This window comes from Anabrus simplex, chromosome 2 (genome assembly GCF_040414725.1).
Source record: "Anabrus simplex isolate iqAnaSimp1 chromosome 2, ASM4041472v1, whole genome shotgun sequence".
NCBI classification, from domain to species: Eukaryota; Metazoa; Arthropoda; class Insecta; order Orthoptera; family Tettigoniidae; genus Anabrus; species Anabrus simplex.
The window spans coordinates 788,193,974-788,213,722 of NC_090266.1; the positions used below are offsets into that span (position 1 = coordinate 788,193,974).

The 19,749-nt window shown below is 40.4% G+C and overlaps 1 protein-coding gene across 1 annotated transcript in view; it reads right to left on the reverse strand.

Moving 5' to 3' along the window:
- The window catches only part of Camta (Calmodulin-binding transcription activator), a 705,348-nt gene that overhangs the window by 414,575 nt on the left and 271,024 nt on the right, over positions 1-19,749 (reverse strand). The window contains exon 5 of the mRNA XM_068226037.1: positions 5,982-6,165. Within this exon, the coding sequence (XP_068082138.1) occupies positions 5,982-6,165 (184 nt within the window). The remainder of the gene's footprint in view (positions 1-5,981; positions 6,166-19,749) is intronic.

Genomic DNA, 19,749 nt, shown 5'->3' on the forward strand with positions numbered 1-19,749 from the left:
TTGGAGTGAAAAAGGAGTTGAATTCTTTTCATGAGGATACTTAAATCTCAAAAACTGAAGACGTTAGAGACATGAAAATTTGTATTTGGAATTTTCCTTTTAAGTAAAGAAACACCTAATCTTTTGTGTTTGGAAAATCCACTTAAGGGGATGAATTAATTGAAAAATTAGTTGAATTATTTGAATGAGGATACTTATATCTCAAAAACTAAAGATGTTGCAGACGTGAAAATTAGTATTTCGAATATCCTTTCAAAAGAAACACGCATTCTTGGGGGCAAAATCCACATGGGGGCAGGGGCGGTGAAAAAGGGGTCTAATTCCTTTTTATGAGGATTAATATATCTCGAAACTGAACATGTTACAGTCGTGATAATTGGCATTTGGAAGCTCCTTTGTATATAAGGAAACAGGTATTTTTGGTTTTCAGGAAATTCACTTAAGAGGGGAGGGTGAAAGGAAGTGAAAACATTTAATTCCTTTTATGTAGAAAATTATATCTCATAATCTTAAGGTTACACATGTAAAAATTTGTATTTGGAATCACCTTCAAAAATAGAGTAACGCGCATTTTTTGGAGGGGGAATCAACTTAACGGGCTGGGTTGAAAAAGGAGCTGAATTCATATCATGAGGATACTTATGTCTAAAAAACTGAAGACGTTACAGACGTGAAAATTAGTATTTGGAATCTCCTTTAAAAATAAAGAAACCCGCATTGCTTTTTTTTCGGATAATCGACGTAAGGGATGTGAGGTTGAAAATGAGTAAATAAGGAGTTGAAATATATTTATGAGGATACTTTATCTAAAAAATTGAAGCTGTTACAGACGTGAAAGTTGGTATTTTGAATTTTCTTTCAAAATAAAGAAACACGTATTTTTCGTTTTTGGAAAGTCCACTTAAGGCGGGAGACGGAGAAGTGGAGATGAAGAAGTTGAATTGTTTTTATGAGTATACATTTATCTCAAAACTGGAGGTGTTACAGACGTACAGACATGAAAACTGGTATTTGGAATCTCCTTTAAAATAATGAAACACGTATTTTATTGTATTCGGAAAATCCAGTTAAGGGGCTGAAAGGAATTGGAAAAGCGGGTGAATTTTTAAAATGAGTACCAGTATATCTACGTTATATATGTCAAAAACGTAACATTTTAGAGACAAGAAACTTGGTATTTGGAAAGTCCCTTAAAAATACAGGGACATGTACCTTTTTATTTTCGGAGAAGGCACTTAACGGGGGGTGAAAACAAGTGAAAAATAGTTGAATTATTTTTATAAGGATGCTTATATTTTAAAAAGTGAAGATGTTACAGACGTAAAAATTGGTATTTGGAATCTCTTCTAAAAATAAAGGAACATGTATTTTTGTTTTCGGAAAAAAATTAGATGGGGTGGGGGAAGAACTGATCAGGGGTTGAATTATTTTTATTGGGATACTTATGAATATCTCAAAAACTGAAGATGTTACGGATGTGGGAATAGGTATTTGGAATCTCCTTTAAAAGTAAAGAAACATGTATTTATTTTCTGACTTGAGGGAAGACTGTTTCTCACATGTACAGTTCTATGTCGCATGGTCGTCTTAGCCCAAAAAGGTAATACCACAAACATGATTTATAAAGAATTTCTGGAGTAAATCAAACTCAATTTTTGGGTAAGTTTTTATACTTTAGGAGTTTTCAGATATCTTAGTACAATGCCGAGGAACGATTACTTTGATCTAATTACCAAATCCACGCGAGCGAAGCCGTGGGTATTTGCTAGTGTACAATAACAATGTCTACGCTTAAGTCACTTGGTGTCTCCTAACAAAGCCATGGGACTACTGATTAGGCATTCTGAGCTGGAAATTATTTGCAAAAGGGTGGTCACGTTTTAATCAGTTTTCATTAACTTTTTACATGTAATGATTAATAGAGTGTGCTTTATCAGATGATAGCTGGAAAAGGAGAGTTCATTGAACATACGTATTTTATACCGAAAAAAAAATCTGTCTATATTCTATTTACTTGGATCACATGATTATTCGGTTTTTCTGCCATGGGGACCCAAAAGTCCGGTACATTTCTTTCTGTAAAGGATTGTTGTTAGGTTCACACGCATCTCAGGATATCTCACTTTGATCTCACGGCATTCGGCACCATAACTTGAGGGAAAACTGCCCGCTAACGTAACAGTGTTTTTGTTTTCTACAGTACCTTCAATTCATAGTTAATCTTAATAGAGTCAATAATATCCACGGATTTTTTCAGTGAAATTTGCATGATTTTCAACCATGAATCTGTTCGAATGGAGTGTCATTGAAGGCTACGGTATTCTTTTCATGAATATGATACAGTGAGTAATAAAAGCACATGCATAGAGAATTCATAATCCTTAATTTTCCTCCTTTCTGACAACAGTCAGTTTATAACGCTCAACAAAGCCGTGCAATATATTTCATGCAACTCACAGATTGGCCAGTACAATAAAGAGGTATAACTATAAAAAGTTGCTGATAATGTATAAGACTTAATTTTTAAAAGTAAAAATGAATACTCTTTACCATCCTAAATTGTACTACCGGATCAATAAATGTGTTTCAGTAGGACTAAACGAAAAGTGGGAGAAACAGTGCGCGAAATATGATAGAGCTTAAGGATTGCTGCGGTAATAAATTCACCTTCGGGTTTACAGCGTTCAACAATGGAGACAGGTTATTTAATCGAAACAGATCCTATGGGGCAGTCTTAAATGATTAGGGCTACGATGATATTAAAATTAACGATTGTCTAAATAGATGAGATGTTCACTGTTCCGCTGTAATGCGCAAGTTGAGAGTAGAGGGATGTCAAGGCTCGATACCGGGAACGTGTCATAATATTAGGTTTCTAATCTTCCGCAGGTTTTCCTATAGTCACTCCAGGCTAATATTAGGAAAGTACCGTACTTCACTTCCATGTTTTGGGCCTCATATCACAGGTCTCGATCCAAATAACTTCAGTAACACACACTACTACAGTTACCAAAATAACACACCTAGAATTAGTCATCAGATATAATGGAAGAATGGTCCTAAAATAATCCAATCTAAAAGTTTACGTTTGAAAGTTCAGAGTTCTTTGGATTAAAATGGAAAATGAGATGGAAACTAGGCCATTATTATTATTATTATTATTATTATTATTATTATTATTATTATTATTATTATTATTATTATTATTATTATTTACAATGTGTTTCTAAACCTTCCTGAAATTGCATAGTGAGCACTGCTCTTCAAATAAATGTGGAAGGGGTACATTTGCAATACGGTGGGACTTGATTATGGAGCACAGTTTTGGACCGTCCAGCCTATCCGCATGCAGAGAGAATATATAATATAAAGCTGACGATCAGGCTCTACTGTACGTAGTTGACATAAATGACGATTAACTTTACTTATACATACTTCTATAGCTTGTAGAGCGGCCTTAAATAAAAGTGATTTGGAATCAATTTTCGGGCATATAACGTCTTAGCAAATCTTTCCCTTGTTCGTTCATGTTAGTTCAGGTTTTTGGCCATAGGCAATACTTGAATATTATAATTAATTTGAAATTTAATTAGTGTTACATTTTTGTGTAGAGATATATTTTCATAAATGTCAATGGAGTTTAAAAAGGGTCAAGAATCAAGACAGGCGTCAGACAAGGATGCCCCTCTCTTCGTATTTATTTAACATGTTCATCGAGGAAACTACTGAAAGACCAAAGATGTAAAAATCAATCGTGGACATACACTGTGTCAGATTTGCAGATGACATTATGGGAATAAACAAAATATCACAATTACTATTTGATACTGTTAAATAATGGAAGTTGAAAGTGAATAAAACAACTAAGGTAATTGTTTAAGGAAAAATACTAGAGAAATCAAATACAGTATATACATGGATGGAGCCAAAGCCGGTCAAGTAAAGAAGTATTGTTGTCGAAGACAACAGATGTATGATGGAAGTGAAGAGAAGAATAACCCTTTCAGAGCAGACATTTATGCCAAAGAAAAATATTTACACCAGAAAGCACAATAACAGATTAGGAATATATTTTTGCAAAATAATTTGTATGGAGCACACTGATTTGTGGAAGTAACATATGAACATTAAGAGGACAGGAGAAGAGCCACCTTGCAGCACCAGATATATTGACACGGCGTAAAATAACAAAAATGAGCTGGACTGTAAGAAAAACAAATCGAGAAATATTAAGAGAAGTAGAAAGAAGACCTTTAAAAGAAATGGTACATAGGAGAATTCAATTTAGAATAAGGTTTAGAGACGAAAGGGAGAGGTCGACCTCGGAATAGTGTCTAGAGGGCGTCAGAAGGAGAGCAGGGCGCAAAATTTACATGAAGATGAAATGGGCAGCAAAGGACAAAGAGGAATGGATGTATCGGCAAGGCCTAACCCTTAGTATATAAATGAATGAATGTTACGCATAGTGGAAGCCTTTAGCCTTCATCCTTACAAAAACTTTTATTGTCTGTACGGAGATGTTTTCTCATTCCGTAAAGCACTAAACAGATATAAAAATAACACAATATTGTGTACTTTGGAGCTTAGCTGATTAAATTACGACGAATACATGAAATTTAATGTAAAATTTAGGCATCCATTAGGTTATATATGATCTTTCAAATACATTAAGAAGCATCAGGTCTACTGGAATATTCCTCCGTCGGAACATTTTTTTTCATTCTGTGAGTGGGTGCCTATATCTTGGCGCGGAACGTACTTTGCTCAGTCAGATCACAAAGAGAACGTCCTCCTCAGTAGCATTATTAGCCGCCGTCCTCAGTGGCTCGGGTTCGATTTCCGGTACTGCCTGAGATTTAAGAGTGGTAGGTGCGCTGGTATATGGTTAAAATAGTACATGCTGCTCACCTTCATTGTCGGTATGCCAGAAAAGAGCTGCACCACCTCGGGATGAGGACACGAGTTTACCTTTTAGTTTATTCCGAAAACAGGGACCAGCTCCCGAAAGCACACCTAAAGTACGTTAGGTTAATCTGATCTGAATACAGACAAGGAGAAAAAATAGACGCCGAAAGGAGGAATTAAAAGAAAATGCTGATTGTGAGTCTAAATGCAGTGAACAAACATTGTTAGAGTGTGAAAGAATTCACTTCACTAAATTTCACTTCAAAAGAAATCAAGATACGTACGAAAAAAGCGTAAAATTTTCAGGCACCTAAACCTACATCAAAAGCTCCAGCATGTGTTCAGGCCCGCCCGCAGAGAGAAGAATGAGAGAGAGAGAGAGACGAACAAAATAACGCCCCTTAGTAATCGCAATGAGAACTTCGGTGTCTCACTTTGGGTCATTGATAACTACGGTTTAGCGGACAGTATTCATATCGTGATTGACAATTAACTCTGATATTCAGGCTGAACATTTTAACCCAATCATATTGAGTATGAACACAGAGGACCACAAAAATTGACATGGTATCGTATTACGACCTATGTTATTATAATTATTTATTTTACGTCGCACGACACAGATAGGTCTAAGGCGACGAGCGATGTATGTTAAGTAGACAGCAGGTCACAAACATTTCACGGCCTACATTCCATTTTTATAGCGATGTCAAGCACGCACACGTAACTCAGAGTCACCTTTCCTTATATCCAATATCACATGGTACTAAATAAAGGTAATGCAGCGTCATCAACGTAGCAAAGAAAATGGACCATATAGGTTACGAGACACTTGAAAGAGCATTGATTGAAGCATTAAAAGCCGTGATGACCTCACAGTGTTGATCTCTATGTTCCTCTCAAAAAAGAATGAAGTGCGGGCGGACTTGAATATTATCGGTTGAATTTGGGAAGGTAAGGGGCAGCTCATGACATGGCTGCCGAAAACCTCACCGGACTCACTGTTTTCAAATTTTGGACGGCAAGAAGCTGTGCAGTGCACATGCAGCATGCCACACAGATCTGTTTCACTTCACCCTGTACACTGGAGTAAGATGAGGGAGCGGCCGACTCACACATGGGCTTCAGCTGGGATACCAGCTCCTCTTTCGTCCATTCTTTCTTGTCACCCCACAAAGCAAGACTAGGCGTGATCACAGCCAGTTTGTTGTCATCAGGATACGGAACGTTCAGGTAATGGACTAAGACGATGTCTGGATTCTGAAACACAAAAAAATAATTGTAAGTCCAGTTTCTCAGTCTAAGTCACCATTTTAGGGTGACATTCAGATATTGATAGTTTCCAATTAATGGATTGAAACATTAGCTGAAAAGAGCACCAATTCTATTTAGGTCATGTGATAATGATCTATAATAAAAGGCATATCACAAAAATAAAATCTTTAACATGTTATGCTATGTGCCTGTATCTTATTTCGATATGAAATTATATTTTGTTATAAGCCAACGCATAACCATTCGATAAAAATCGGAATATTTCATATTATTCGATAGCTAACAATATGTATGTATGTTTTTCCTTGTAAGTGCTTTACGTCGCACCGACACAGATAGGTCTTATGGCGACGATGAGACGGGAAAGGGCTAAGAGTGGAAAGGAAGCGGCCGTGGCCTTAATTAAGGTACAGCCCCAGCAATGCATGTATGTATGTATGTATGTATGTATGTATGTATGTATGTATGTATGTATGTATGTATTGAAACCGTTCACGACATCGTCGGGAGCATGCCGTAAAAACCTTGTGAATATAATATGCCGTTTTCCGTGCCATTCTATGAAAAATAGTGTCATAATCAGCATGTTTTACCCATTACGCGGCACGAGCGGCTCTCTGCTGGCTGGCAGGACTAGGGTCTCATTACGCGCAATTAGAGAAAAGAGAGCTTGCGCTAGCAGGTACTTGAAAAACACCCTATTTCTGTGGGAGAGAGAAGACTGAAGGCACGCTGCACGTGATCGGAGATTCAGGTCAAAGGGAGGTGCATATCACGTCGTGTCAACACATGAAACAGTAACTCTCTGTGATTTTCCCTACAAATCCACTGATACCAACCTACAGCCTTAACTTATTATTATTATTATTATTATTATTATTATTATTATTATTATTATTATTTTGAAATTATGAAATACGTGATGGATATTTGTGGATAAGGACTCATGTGAATCAGGGAATTTTATACTGATTTATGATATCAAAATGTATCTTACATAATTAATGGTTCACTAACTACGCATTGTATAAGGGTGCTGCAAATTGCAAACAGATGTTTGTTGCCAGACTATAAGATAGAAATCCAGGATTCCCCACGGCATGGTGTCCCCAACAGGCAATTATCTGATGATGCTTTAGAGGTTGTGAACAAACCTACGATGCGATCAGAATGAAATTTGATCAGTGGAAAGAAGAATATTTGAGCTTTCATTTGATACCTCAAGCGTCGTTGAGTATTAAATATTAGCGGACAGATGTTTGGGAAGTAGGCGTGGTTTTCTCCTTCTACCAGCGCCAAGCTTTTTCCTGTATAAAAGAAGGGAGCTTTTGGAGCCATTTATCCAGCCTTTACTCAGTCTTTATGCAGTTGTTACTCAGTCTTTATTTCGTCTTATACGCAGCCTTTATTTAGTGCAGTCTTAATGCAGTGTATTCATCATATTATGCTGTGTGCAGATACTTTGTACTCAGTGATTTATAAGCACGGTGTTAATTACTGACCTGTGTAAATCAAATATTCGAGTGTTACGGAGTTATGAATTATCCATTCATGGTAAAATTTTAATGTCATGTGTGAAATCATATAGGCCCAGTGAAACGAGTGCTACCCGCCTACGTTGAACCGTGTGGCAGTCGGCGATGTTTTACTACGTACGTACTGATATGTGCATAACGTAATTAAGTGCTTGGGTTAAACAAAGAAAGTGAAGTGCCGTAGGAATGCTTGTAACGTCACGATATCCGATTTGGGAAGTAAACTTGGTGAGAAGGAATAGCGGCTTATGTGTGATATTATAGAATGGGCAGCGTCTGCTGAGTACCATAAAACACAATGAGTAGTAAGTGCTGTGAATTAGGCGAATATAACTTCATTAACACGCACAGTGTTAAATTAAATAGAATCTTCGTGTATCCAGAGACAGTGTTCGGCTGAACGTGTGATGCTTCGGTAACTAGCTGATTGTAATAATTGTGATATGAAAATGAGAGGAAGTAAGTAACGAGCTACAGGACAATATCGTTACTGGGCTAGTACACTCGAGTCTGTGAGTGATTCTAGTCGCATCGAGTTACAGTGTGTGGCATAAAGTTAACATAGCTGTAACAAATTAATTTCCTCATTTGCATATATGAACGAGCGAGATCGTCAGATCCAGGAAGAGTCCACGAGCTGTTAGTCTGTGTCTCATCCCAGTGCGTCAGAGAACATCTAGACCACCCGACGCCAGGTGAAGATCAGGACTCCAAAGACATCGTGATGGCAGCTTAAGCTACTATGGACGTGCCTGCCTGATGGCAACTGATCACAATGCTGAAGCGATAAGTACATTTCCAATTTTCGACCTGAAAGTTATATCACCCTTTAACTGTAAATAGAAAATGTTTTGCATGCAAATAAATTATATTATAGGCAACTGTCGTAAGCTGTTTCAAGGGGATTGTAGTTCTTAGTTTATTTTTATAGGGAATTTTTCTTTTATGGTTCGGTAACCAGTAATTTTATCTTGATCCCGGGAAAATTAATGCATGATGTAGTTATAAGATCCCAGAGTTGATATGTGTGGAGTATCGTAGTGAAAAGAGGTTACAGTTCATTAGATTGTTTCCAGCTACCATCAATTTATAAGTTAATATGAGTCATCAGACGGTTCTTAAATTATTCATTTTATACAACTTCACACGTAATGTAGGAAATTCCTCCAAACTATAGCTTTAAGACTGCTGATCAAGATGATGGAGACACGACAGCGGGGTGCGAACCATGAGCGATCTAGAAAGCGAGTGTTGCATTTATGTTAAATTCCCGAAGGGTAGATTCTTCTGTATAAATATGCATGTGTTTGAGATATCAGGTTGAGAGCGGGAACCAACTCGCAGTTCATTGTCCGGAAGGCTAAATTAATAGAAATGTGAGTCTCCCAAATGATTATGTGTTAAGTGCGAGGTATTATATCGCGCCAGGGATAATGTTATTGAGGCTCAATACAAGCCAGATTGTGATATTGAGGCCGATAGAAGCTGGATGATTAAAGAAGAGAGATATTCTTCTGTGATAATAATAATAATAATAATAATAATAATAATAATAATAATAATAATAATAATAATAATGGAGACCGCCCCGTTGGGTTCGGGGGATGACAGTGAAAGTGGCCACTAGCCAGGAGCGCTAAGAGAGATTTATGGCCCGTTGTCTGAAGGAAGGGACGACTGAGGAAGTCTTGCCTTACTACTGTTTAGGACATTAGGCGAGCTGTTCTCTCTTGCCTTGCCACGATGTAACATTCACATGCAAAAAGCATAGATTACCACCGTCGTATAGAATCAACATTTCACGAGATGAAACAATTCCCCCCAATTTTTCCTTGTTTAATTAAATCGATATAGGGAATTTTAGGAAATGCACCCCGGATGTCTGAGGCGCGTGGGTTCGATCCCATGCGGCAGTGATGACTACGGTCACTGTCAGTGATCATGAATGGATCATACCTTCCATACGCTTTGATATATATATAAATGTAGTATTCCTTGTGTCTCTTTTTCTGATAATTGTTATTGTTCATGTTGTATATTGTGTTCTGGTGTTGTTTGTCGAATGTGTTGTCCCACAGGAAACAACGTTGTTTGGAATTTGTCTTGCCAAATTGTGTTTTTTATTATCCTGGTGAAACAAGCGTTATGTGACAGTTTTGTAATTTATAAATATAATCAGATAGGATTTGATAGGTTAATGTTGTGATATGACTTTCACGTGTCTCGAAAGTGTGCTTATTATAGCTTTATTTAAAGCCTCAATCACAATGATATCATGACAAATTTGTGAAATATGAAACCATGATTCAAGAATAATCAATAGTTACGATATATGCCTTTTTATTATGTGTCCTTGTTCATTAATCAGTGTGTATAATTATGTAATGAGTGTTGGCGACTGTTGATTAATCAGAGGAGGGACGCCTCTTCGATATCGTAAGGTTATGAAGTGCAAAATGCAACTGAGGCAGAGACTGAAAGATATTGTAGTCATCAATCGTAAAATCTAATATATATTTTCCTGTATATCAATTTATATGATTTTGTTGTGTTTTCCCAGTTCATTATTGTATTTAAAAGTATGGAACACCATTTTCTCATTTATTAATGAAGTCGTAATCCTCTTAAATTTAGATTCCCCTATTTTAGAAACATTTAATTTAGTGCCCATTTTATACGAAAAGATCATCGACCCGTTTGCTCTCGAGCTTAGTCGTGGATTCTAAGTAGGGGTCATGGGACTTCGATGCCGGGTTGTTTTCTGGAGATCTCATCTAAGATAGTCCATTCAGCCATCGCATTTGTGAACCAGTATAATTCATTATGCACTGGAGCCCTGGATATGTGCAGTATGTATCTAAGTATTGAACCGTATCATACGGAGGTCCTAGGACCAATATTTGGCTAACAGATTGGGCGACAGACATTCACCGGGTTGTGAACCACGAAGTACTAGCAAGCGAGGGTGCATTTCAGCAAGCCAGGCACACAAAAGAGAATTGGGTACGGGCCGTGCTACAGAGAGAAGACGCGAACCCTCGAGAGCGAAGGAGAGGTAGGATTTTGTTCATGGAGTCAAAACGAACTAAATTTTCCGTGTGAATTATGGTGTTAGAGTCACGCAAACAGTGCAGGCAGCAGGAGAGATATCGCAGGTGATCGTGTTAGTAGCGTTGAGAAACGAACTAAATTTCTCTTAGTGGAAATAGTCAAAAGGTTCCCAGTTCCTGATCACGATATCAGTGCGAGTGTGGAAAACGAGTGTCGAAGGACGACCATTAATCCGTTTATGTGCGCAGTTCCAGAGGACAACATGACCAACGTTCAAGCAGACGGCATCACGAGATGAGATAATTGGCAGTGCCCAGCTGGAACCGAGGACCTCTACAGCGATCATCACTAGATCTATGGCGAGGTAAATCCATTCGGAAATCTTATAGGGACTGAACTGACGCACGAGGAAAGACGAATAAGCTAATCGAAAAATAATATGTGAAAGTAGTGTCCGCAGTCCATTGTGTATAGTGTTAGTATTAATTCATTAACGCCGCTTAGGGCGAGATTTTTGTAGTATTTATTCGACTTGAACGGACCGGAATGCATGTTCTTGAGTGTATAGCTGTGTATTTATTTATAGAATACCTTGTGGAATATAGTTATGTCAGGGTTTATAGACATTCTTAGATCACTTTCAGTTGTCTGTAATTTAAGATGTTTGATCCGTCAATGTAGAGTCATCTGACGTGAAAGGGCGGTAGCACCATAATAGAGTTTTGAACCGGACACTCAGAGTCTAAGAGGCATTCATTTAAAATACAGACAGGGTATGCAAGACTTGTTATTTTCTGTAGTGCATGATATTTCAACAAAGGCCATAAGCGTCTGGCGGACAGAATACTCCCCAGCGCTGAGAGAAAGTAGTGTCTTCAAAGAAAGCATGGGGCTGGTGTTTCATGGGTCTGCTCTAGGATCGAGCATGAGTTTTGAGGATGAAACCTGGGAGGTGAATAAAAGAGAATAGGCGGACTCGCTGATAGTAAAGATGATGGGCCTACTGATGAGATAATTAGCGTCTGACAGAACGAATAACAGACGTGAATATGGAATACATTTTATACCCGCCTTGAGAGCGGATGTTATTTAAGCCTGAGTTGGCTTGTATTGAGGGAAATTAAAGCGATCCCGTGACAGGAGCCTGGTGAATGAAAGAAACGGAAATTGGCCGTCAGCTAGCTTGTATTCGGACGGTAGCAGCGGCCTAGTAGCCAGCAGCCATGTTGCATAACTGAGAGATGTGTCATGCCAGCTGAATGTAGTTCCCGTTATTCGGAAGAATTGATGCTTATCCTGTATGGGTACGTGAATAAGATGGATTTCAGATCATTGGAGAACCTGGATGCGCAGAGGTTCGAGTCCCGAGTGAGGTACTTAAAGATGAGTGTATATTTATATGTGCCTTTTGTTTTCAGGGACGATTTTCTTTCTTTAGTGTGGTGATTGTTAGTGTCTTGTATTTGTGCCTCAATTGTTTTGTCTGTTGTGCTTATGTCAGTCGCAAAAAGGGTAATAATACCGTGCGATGACTTAAGTTTGTGGGGTTTCAGACCTCATCCATGCATGCCTAGGCCACGACCTAGCGATTAAATTGTAATATTTTAGGGGTATAGTAATAATAATAGCATGGCCTAAGCTACCATGTGCAGATATTTCAATTTGACGCCATCAGGCTGTCTGCTCGTCAATTTCGACGTTCCGTTTTATTCTAGGCCTACTACATGGCATACCGAGTAAACAGAAACTCTCTTGGGTGTCTATGGCTGGGATTTAATTAATTATGTCGGATAAACATCAAATGTGTCACCAGAGATCTTTTACATGCCGACATCGTACGACATGGAGTGTCGAATGGACTTTCCCCGCCCGTCAAAAATCCGACTACCTCTGACGGGTTTGAACCCGCTATCTTGGGATCCGGAGGCAAACATTCTACCACTGATCCACAGAGGCAGCTTAGGAGTATAGTGATCCGGTTTCATTTCGAGTGTTGTATTTTAGGGGTATAGTGATCCGGTTTCATTTCAAATATTGTATTTTAGGGGTTTAGTGATCCGGTTTCATATCGAGTGTTGTGTTTATATTAGTGTACCCTATTTATGATGGGTTTTTCTTAAGTCTTGGATATGAGTATTACGCTACTTTATCATAATACTTAACACCGAATATCAAGGCCGTAGGTCAATAATTTGGCCTGGTTTTTCTGTCCTTTCCCTTTCACGTACTGTAGTGACACATCGTGTTCCAATGAGTAATCTTTAATGTAGTAAGGGTTAGAGACCGATCGTCGTTTCAATAACATTTTTCTATTGTACAGTGCTTTGACCAGTGGATTACGATCCAGTGTTCTATGTCTTAGTGAATAAAAATACTTTTACCCGACTACATTGAATAGTTCTCATTCACATTTATGTTCTCCGATCCTTGCACATACAGATTAAAAATTAGGTAGTTGTTCGAGGCCCATTCCGGACGCTCCACATCCTGAACCGATGAGCTTATCCAGGCGCACTTTAGGACAGGCGGTCGGGTAGAGTATGTATGTATTTATACATACATAGAAAGCTTGGACGTCACTGAAGACGCATACAAGGCTAATGAGGGAAGAAGCAGTTTTGTACTCCTCCTTAAAAGATTACTGATTTTTTCGTTTTTTTACGTCACACCGACCTAGAGAGGTCTTTTTGCTATTTGCTTTACGTCGCACCGACACATATAGGTCTTATGGCGACGATGGGACAGGAAAGGCATAGGAATGGGAAGGAAGCGGCCGTGGCCTTAATTAAGGTACAGCCCCATCATTTGCCTGGTGTGAAAATGGGAAACCACAGAAAACCACCTTCAGGGCTGCCGACAGTGGGGTTCGAACGCACTATCTCCCGGATGCGAGCTCACAGCTGCGCGCCCCTAACCGCTCGGCCAACTCGTCCGGTGGAGAGGTCTTATGGCGACCATTGGAAGAGGACATGACTAAGACAAGGAAGGAAGGGTTCGTGGCATTCAATATGTACAGTCAGCTGTAATCAAGCCAGCGAGGTGAACAGACGTGTAGTGCTGAGTGTGTGAGTAAAGTGCGTACGCGGAAGAATGGGAGTGTCGACCGAGCATTACAGGTGTGCTATATGGAAGTGGCATTGTATAATGAAAGTAGTATCCATGCACAATGTCAACAGTCCCTATAACTTTACACAGTTTGTTTTAACAGCATGTGCTGTGATGGTACTGTTGGTGATCCGTGGTGTGGAGTTGAACCCGGGCCCTGGCCTACATTGGGAGGATATTGAGAAGCTGAAGGAAGTTATGAAAGATCTATTGATGGACCAGAACAAGGCACTGCAAGACACGAAGACTGATGCAAACACGGAACTATGTGAGATCAAGCAGTGTCTGGTACAAAAAACTTCGAGTTGGAGGAAATTAAGAATAAAGGTCCGGACTTAGAGGCAAGGGTAAAGAAGTTTGAGATGGAGGAATTGATGCGAGAAAGAAAAGATAGGAAGAGAAATATTATTATATATGGACTGGCTGATTCGGAGAAGGAAAATTTTAACGAGATGTTGGAGAAAGTAATTGCCTTAATAGGCGAAAAATTCAAAGTGGAGTTAGTGAGAGTGATATTGTTAATGCTTTTAGGATGGGAAAAAATACGGGAAGAAGGCCAATAAAATTATGTGTGGTGTCAAGCATAAAAACTCGACAAATTTTAGAGAACGCGAAACTCCTGAAAAGAACAAAAATTTGGATTAGGAAAGAACTGGATGCGAAAGGAATGAAACATATGAAAGTACACTTGTGTCCAAAAGTTAAGCATAATTAATAAACGAGGCCATACCACCTGATAGGAATGTCAGACGGATTGCTGAACAAACGGAAGCTGAATCACACACCATATATCACACAACTTGTCCATAAAAACAGTGTCAGAAAGGTTCTGATAGCTAAGGTACACGTTTGACAGCAACTAACGAAACTTGGCAATGTCTTCCACAACAAAATATGCTGTTAATAGGATGTATGGTTGCCCCTAACGGCCACACATGCTTCGCAGCGACGTGGCATGCTCTCTATCAGATGGTCCAAGAGCTCTTGTGGCAGTCGATCCCATTCCTCCGAAAGGGCAATGCGAAGGTCTTGGAGCGTCCTTGGTGGAGGCTGACGGGATGCAATTCGTCTCCCCAATGTATCCCAGGTATGTTCTATAGGATTCAGATCCGCAGACCTCGCTGGCAAGTCCATGCGATGAATGTCTTCCCCAGCCAGAAATTCATCTACCAGAGCAGCGCGGTGCGGTCGGGCATTGTCATCCATTAAGAGGAAGTCTGGACCAACCGCACCTCTGAAGAGTCGAACATGTGGTCTCAGTACCTCATCCCTGTATCTCTGAGCGTTAACAGTGTTCCTCGGGCCACCCATGAAGATGTGGAGGTCCGTAAGGCCATTCACCATAATGCCGCCCCAACACGATGACGCCACCACCACCACCACCACCACCACCACCACCACCACCACCACCATACTGGTCCCGTTCCACAATGTTCCTGTGGTTGTATCGGCTGCCTGGTTCTCTCCAGATTAATGTGCGACGGCAATCATTCTGCAAACTGAAGCGGGATTCATCTGTGAAGATGGTCATTCATTGTCCAGTTTCGATGTTGACGGCTCTACAGTAAACGGGCCCGTCTCTGTGCTGGAGTGAGCAGGACGCACACCGCTGGACGTCGGGCAAACAGCCCTACTGTTGTGAGCCTCCGGTACACAGTTTTGCCGGGAAACGGCAACCCCTGAGATGGCTGCAAGCTCCGCTGACAATTGTCTTGCAGGTGCACTCAGATTTCGTCGGGCGGCCAAGGCCAGATATCGGTCCTGCTGTGGGGTGGTTACCCTTGGTCGACCTGGTACTAGCCTACGACTAACATCTTCTGTGTCTCGAAATCGTCTTCAAAGCCTGAAAAGGACACTCTGTCACGGCGACTTTGGTCTGTGACTGTCCTGCTTCAAGGTGGCCGAGTATTCTACCCTGCAAGACGGGGCCCAAATGGCGTCGTTGTGCCATTATGTTGTCACGTTCACCACGAGGCCACACTCCGCACACTATAACAGGGCAAACACGACTGAGGGAATATGGGGCGCAGGCACTGGCTGTGTTTACTGTACCTTGCGGTTACGCCGCTAGTCAAAGCAGTGAACACTCCTTTCCTATACAGAGCGATCACGTAAATTTGGTGGGTGCATATGTCGTGCGATTTGAGTATTTCCTGTTGCTCTGCTTGCTCGTAACTTATGCTTAACTTTTGGACACTAGTGTACTACGTTTCCATTTATTTCAAGCAAGGAAGTCAGGTCTCAAATCATTTATCACCGGAAACAGGCTTGTGGTGGTAGGCGATTCTTGGTTGAGGAAATGGTCTGCCGAGCAATGTCAGGAGAGGGTGCAACGACGAGAGACGACAGGAATGGGGAAGGTCAGTGTCACGGCTAGCACACGCGAGAACGCTGAAGCAGCAATCGTAGACGAAGGAGGAGTGTTATCCGAGCTACAGGCTCAGTGCACTGCAAGGTCGAAGACAGAACAAACAGCTGTACCAGCAGAAGCCGTGGACGTCGGTCTAGCGGACTACCGGTTCGAGTCATTTGCAGGATCCAGCAGAGGGACAGAAGAAAGGAGGAGAGAAACAATGGCTAAATGTAAAAGTTTAAGTCTAAAGGACTTATGGTCCAAAAGGGCAAGCCACTTGAGGACACTTTGAACAAAGAAATTATTAGTTCACTAGAAGGCAGCATTTTAGAAGTAGAGAAATCGAGAGTAACAAGAAGCAAGGCAACCAGCCTGACCGATGGCAAAAATAAGAAATAACTAGAATTGAGACTAGGATGTGTGAACATAGGGGGATTTTTGAATAAGGTAGGAAACACAGAGGTGAAACAATTAATGACCGAAATGGTCATTTTTACCTTTGTTGAGAGTTGGATTGCACCAGGATACGAAGTCCATGTGGACGGTTTTGAAATATATAACAAGGCAAGAGATAGGAGAGTTCATATGGGCAGGTATCCTGGTGGAATACTAACCCTGCTAAGGGATGATATACAGGAGAAAATTGTGCTTGTAGAAACAGAAATGGAAGAAGTTCTTTGGATAAAAATAAAGACGAATCATCTTCTTCTTAAGGCGCCTTCTCCTAGCGGAGGTTGGCGGTTCACATAGCCAGCTCCGAACGTGATGTTGCAGCATGGAAAGCATCTTCTGAACTGCAGTTGTGTCATCTTCGGACGTTCTTCAATTCGAACTTTGTTATCGTAATCTTTCCAAAACTGCCGGGCTTTCTAGTCATATCTGCGTTCAAAGCATTTCCCCCGGTGATCCAAATGGGGGAATAGAAACTCCGGATAATAATTTTACGTTAAACAGAGCCATGCCATGTGAACTTAAAGGGTTATCCTTCAGGATCTTCAATGCAGTGGTTTCCCGTTGCCTTCCGCATCCTAATGCCGTTGACCAGTTGTAGGTTCTTCCGTCTTTTGGGACCATTTCCTGCCCCAAGGACAATAGAGTGCCCTAACCTCTACCCGCTCATCCACTCTCAAGGAGACCGTTGGCACTTGGTAGAGGGGATCTTCTTATACCGGAAGATACTCGGTCCCTTCATTCGTTAGCCGCCTGCATATAACAAAATTGCCATAAACAGTCGTTGCCCCCTCTCTACCGCGGTGAGGTGAATGTCAGGATTTCACCGTCATTGAAACTGAGACCATAATGTCTTGGTTTTGTCTACAACCATCCGGAAGGTTCCCCATTTGCAAACAAAGACTTTTTCATCGAGTTGGGAACGGAAATAAACAGATTAAGGAATATGTATGATGATGTAGGTATAATGCTTATGGGGGACTTCAATGCGAGGGTTGCAGATCGAAAACCAGTGTATGGTAAAGAGGTAGAGGCAAATGTTGTTAATAAGAGAATAAGTCGAGATGAAGGGTATAATAGTTACGGCGATATATTTTTTTTAAAATGCTATTTGTTCGGGGCGTCGACCCATGTGGATCTTTTGCCCCTACTGGCACCATATTGTATGAACCTGCGTGTAATTGGAATGGCGGTAGTGTGGAATTTTGTGTGTGAGGAAAGGAAGTTTAAGGACGTCACAAAACCCCCTGACCCGGCCGGGAATCGAACCCGGGGCTGCCGGGTGACAGGCGGACGCGTTGCCCCCTACACCGCGGGGCCGGACATGGCGATAAATTACTAGAACTATAAGGTACGGAAGAACTGTATATCGTGAACGGGTGGTGGCCAGGATGTGAAGTGGTAACTTGACATATATAACAGAAACGGGAGGTAGTGTTACAGACCTAATATTAGGTTCAAGGGAGGCATTGCCACTCGTTGAAAGGATAACAGTTAAAGACTGGTCAGAATTATCAGAATTATCATCAAACTGATAAGTAGGGAAGAGCATAGTGTGGCTTATTATCAAGGAAATATTAAAAAGAGATTAGTGCCAAAATATAGATGGAGGGATGACCTCAGGAAAGATTTTGAGGATTATTTTAAAGAGAGATGTTTCGAAATTATGAAGATAGGGAGAGGACTTATTGAAAATAACCAATTAGTTGCATCAATTCAGCTTATAGAAAATACTATTTTGACAGCAGGTCAGAAGATGCGAGTGAAGGGAACAGGTTTGCCAAGAAATACTAGGCGGTACAACGAAGCATACAGAAATAAAAGGGCGGAAGTAACGAAAGCTTTAAAATTCTACAGGAAGGTAGGGGTCTTGAAACAAGAATTGCATTCTGTAGCAAACGAAAAGTACAGAGAAATATTAGTAAACGCTAAGTATTCATGCCAGAAAAAAACAGTTGAAAATCTAAACAGAGATTTCAAAGGAAAGGACAGTAAGAAAGTGTGGAATAGAATAAACCAAGTCCACAAAGATAGAAAAAGTACAACACAAGCGAATTAAAAAAATGACGTATGGCTTTTAGTGCCGGGAGTGTCCGAGGTCAAGTTCGGCACGTCAGATGCAGGTCGCCCATAGGAGACCTTCACGTCGTGATGAAGATGAAATGTTGATGAAGACGACACATACACCCAGCCCTCGTGTCAGTGGTATTAACCAATTATGGTTAAAATTCCCGGCCCTGCCGGGAATCGAACCCGGGACCCCTGTGAGCAAAGGCCAGCACGCTAACCATTTAGCTATGGAGCCGGACACAAGCGAATATAAGTAATGGGGAATGGATGAAGCATTTCAGACGGCTATTAGATGGGGAGGAAAATTGGAAACACAACACAGAAAAGACTGGGATCTCGCGAAGACTAGAGCACCTTCTGCCTACCTTCAGGAGATTTCAATTAGTGAAGTAAAATATTTAATAGAGAACGGGCGAAAAGGTAAAGGAGAAAAAACAGAATAATGAATTCTGGAAAGAAGTAAGTAGAAGCAACTTTATCCTCGAAAGTATAGTACATATATTTAATAAGATATCTGAAGGAGCGAGAGTACCAAAATCATGGCAGGAGGGAGTTATTTGCCCTTTACATAAGAAACAGGGTGAAAGATCAAATCCAGGTAACTATAGAGGGATAACGTTACTTGAATCTCTAAGTAAGATTTGTACAGGGATATTGGCAAAAATACTAATGAATTAGGCAGAGGGGTGCTCAGTCCTCTCGGGACCCCAGTCAGGATTCAGGAAGGGTATGAGGACTAGGACTAGTTAAACATTAATGGATAAATACATGAAGAAGAAAATAGGCAAAATGTACATCACAGCAATCAATTTAGATAAAGCTTTTGACTCGGTGAGTAGACGGGCTGTAGTCTATAAGTTGAGCCATCTCGGAATATCAAGGAAGATAAGGGCAATTGAAAATACGTATGAGGAATTTAAAGGTTCGATCAAAGTGAAAGATGGGGTAGTAGAGGGAGAGCTTTTTTTCAAAGTTGGGTCTCAAACTAGGTTGCAAATTATAACC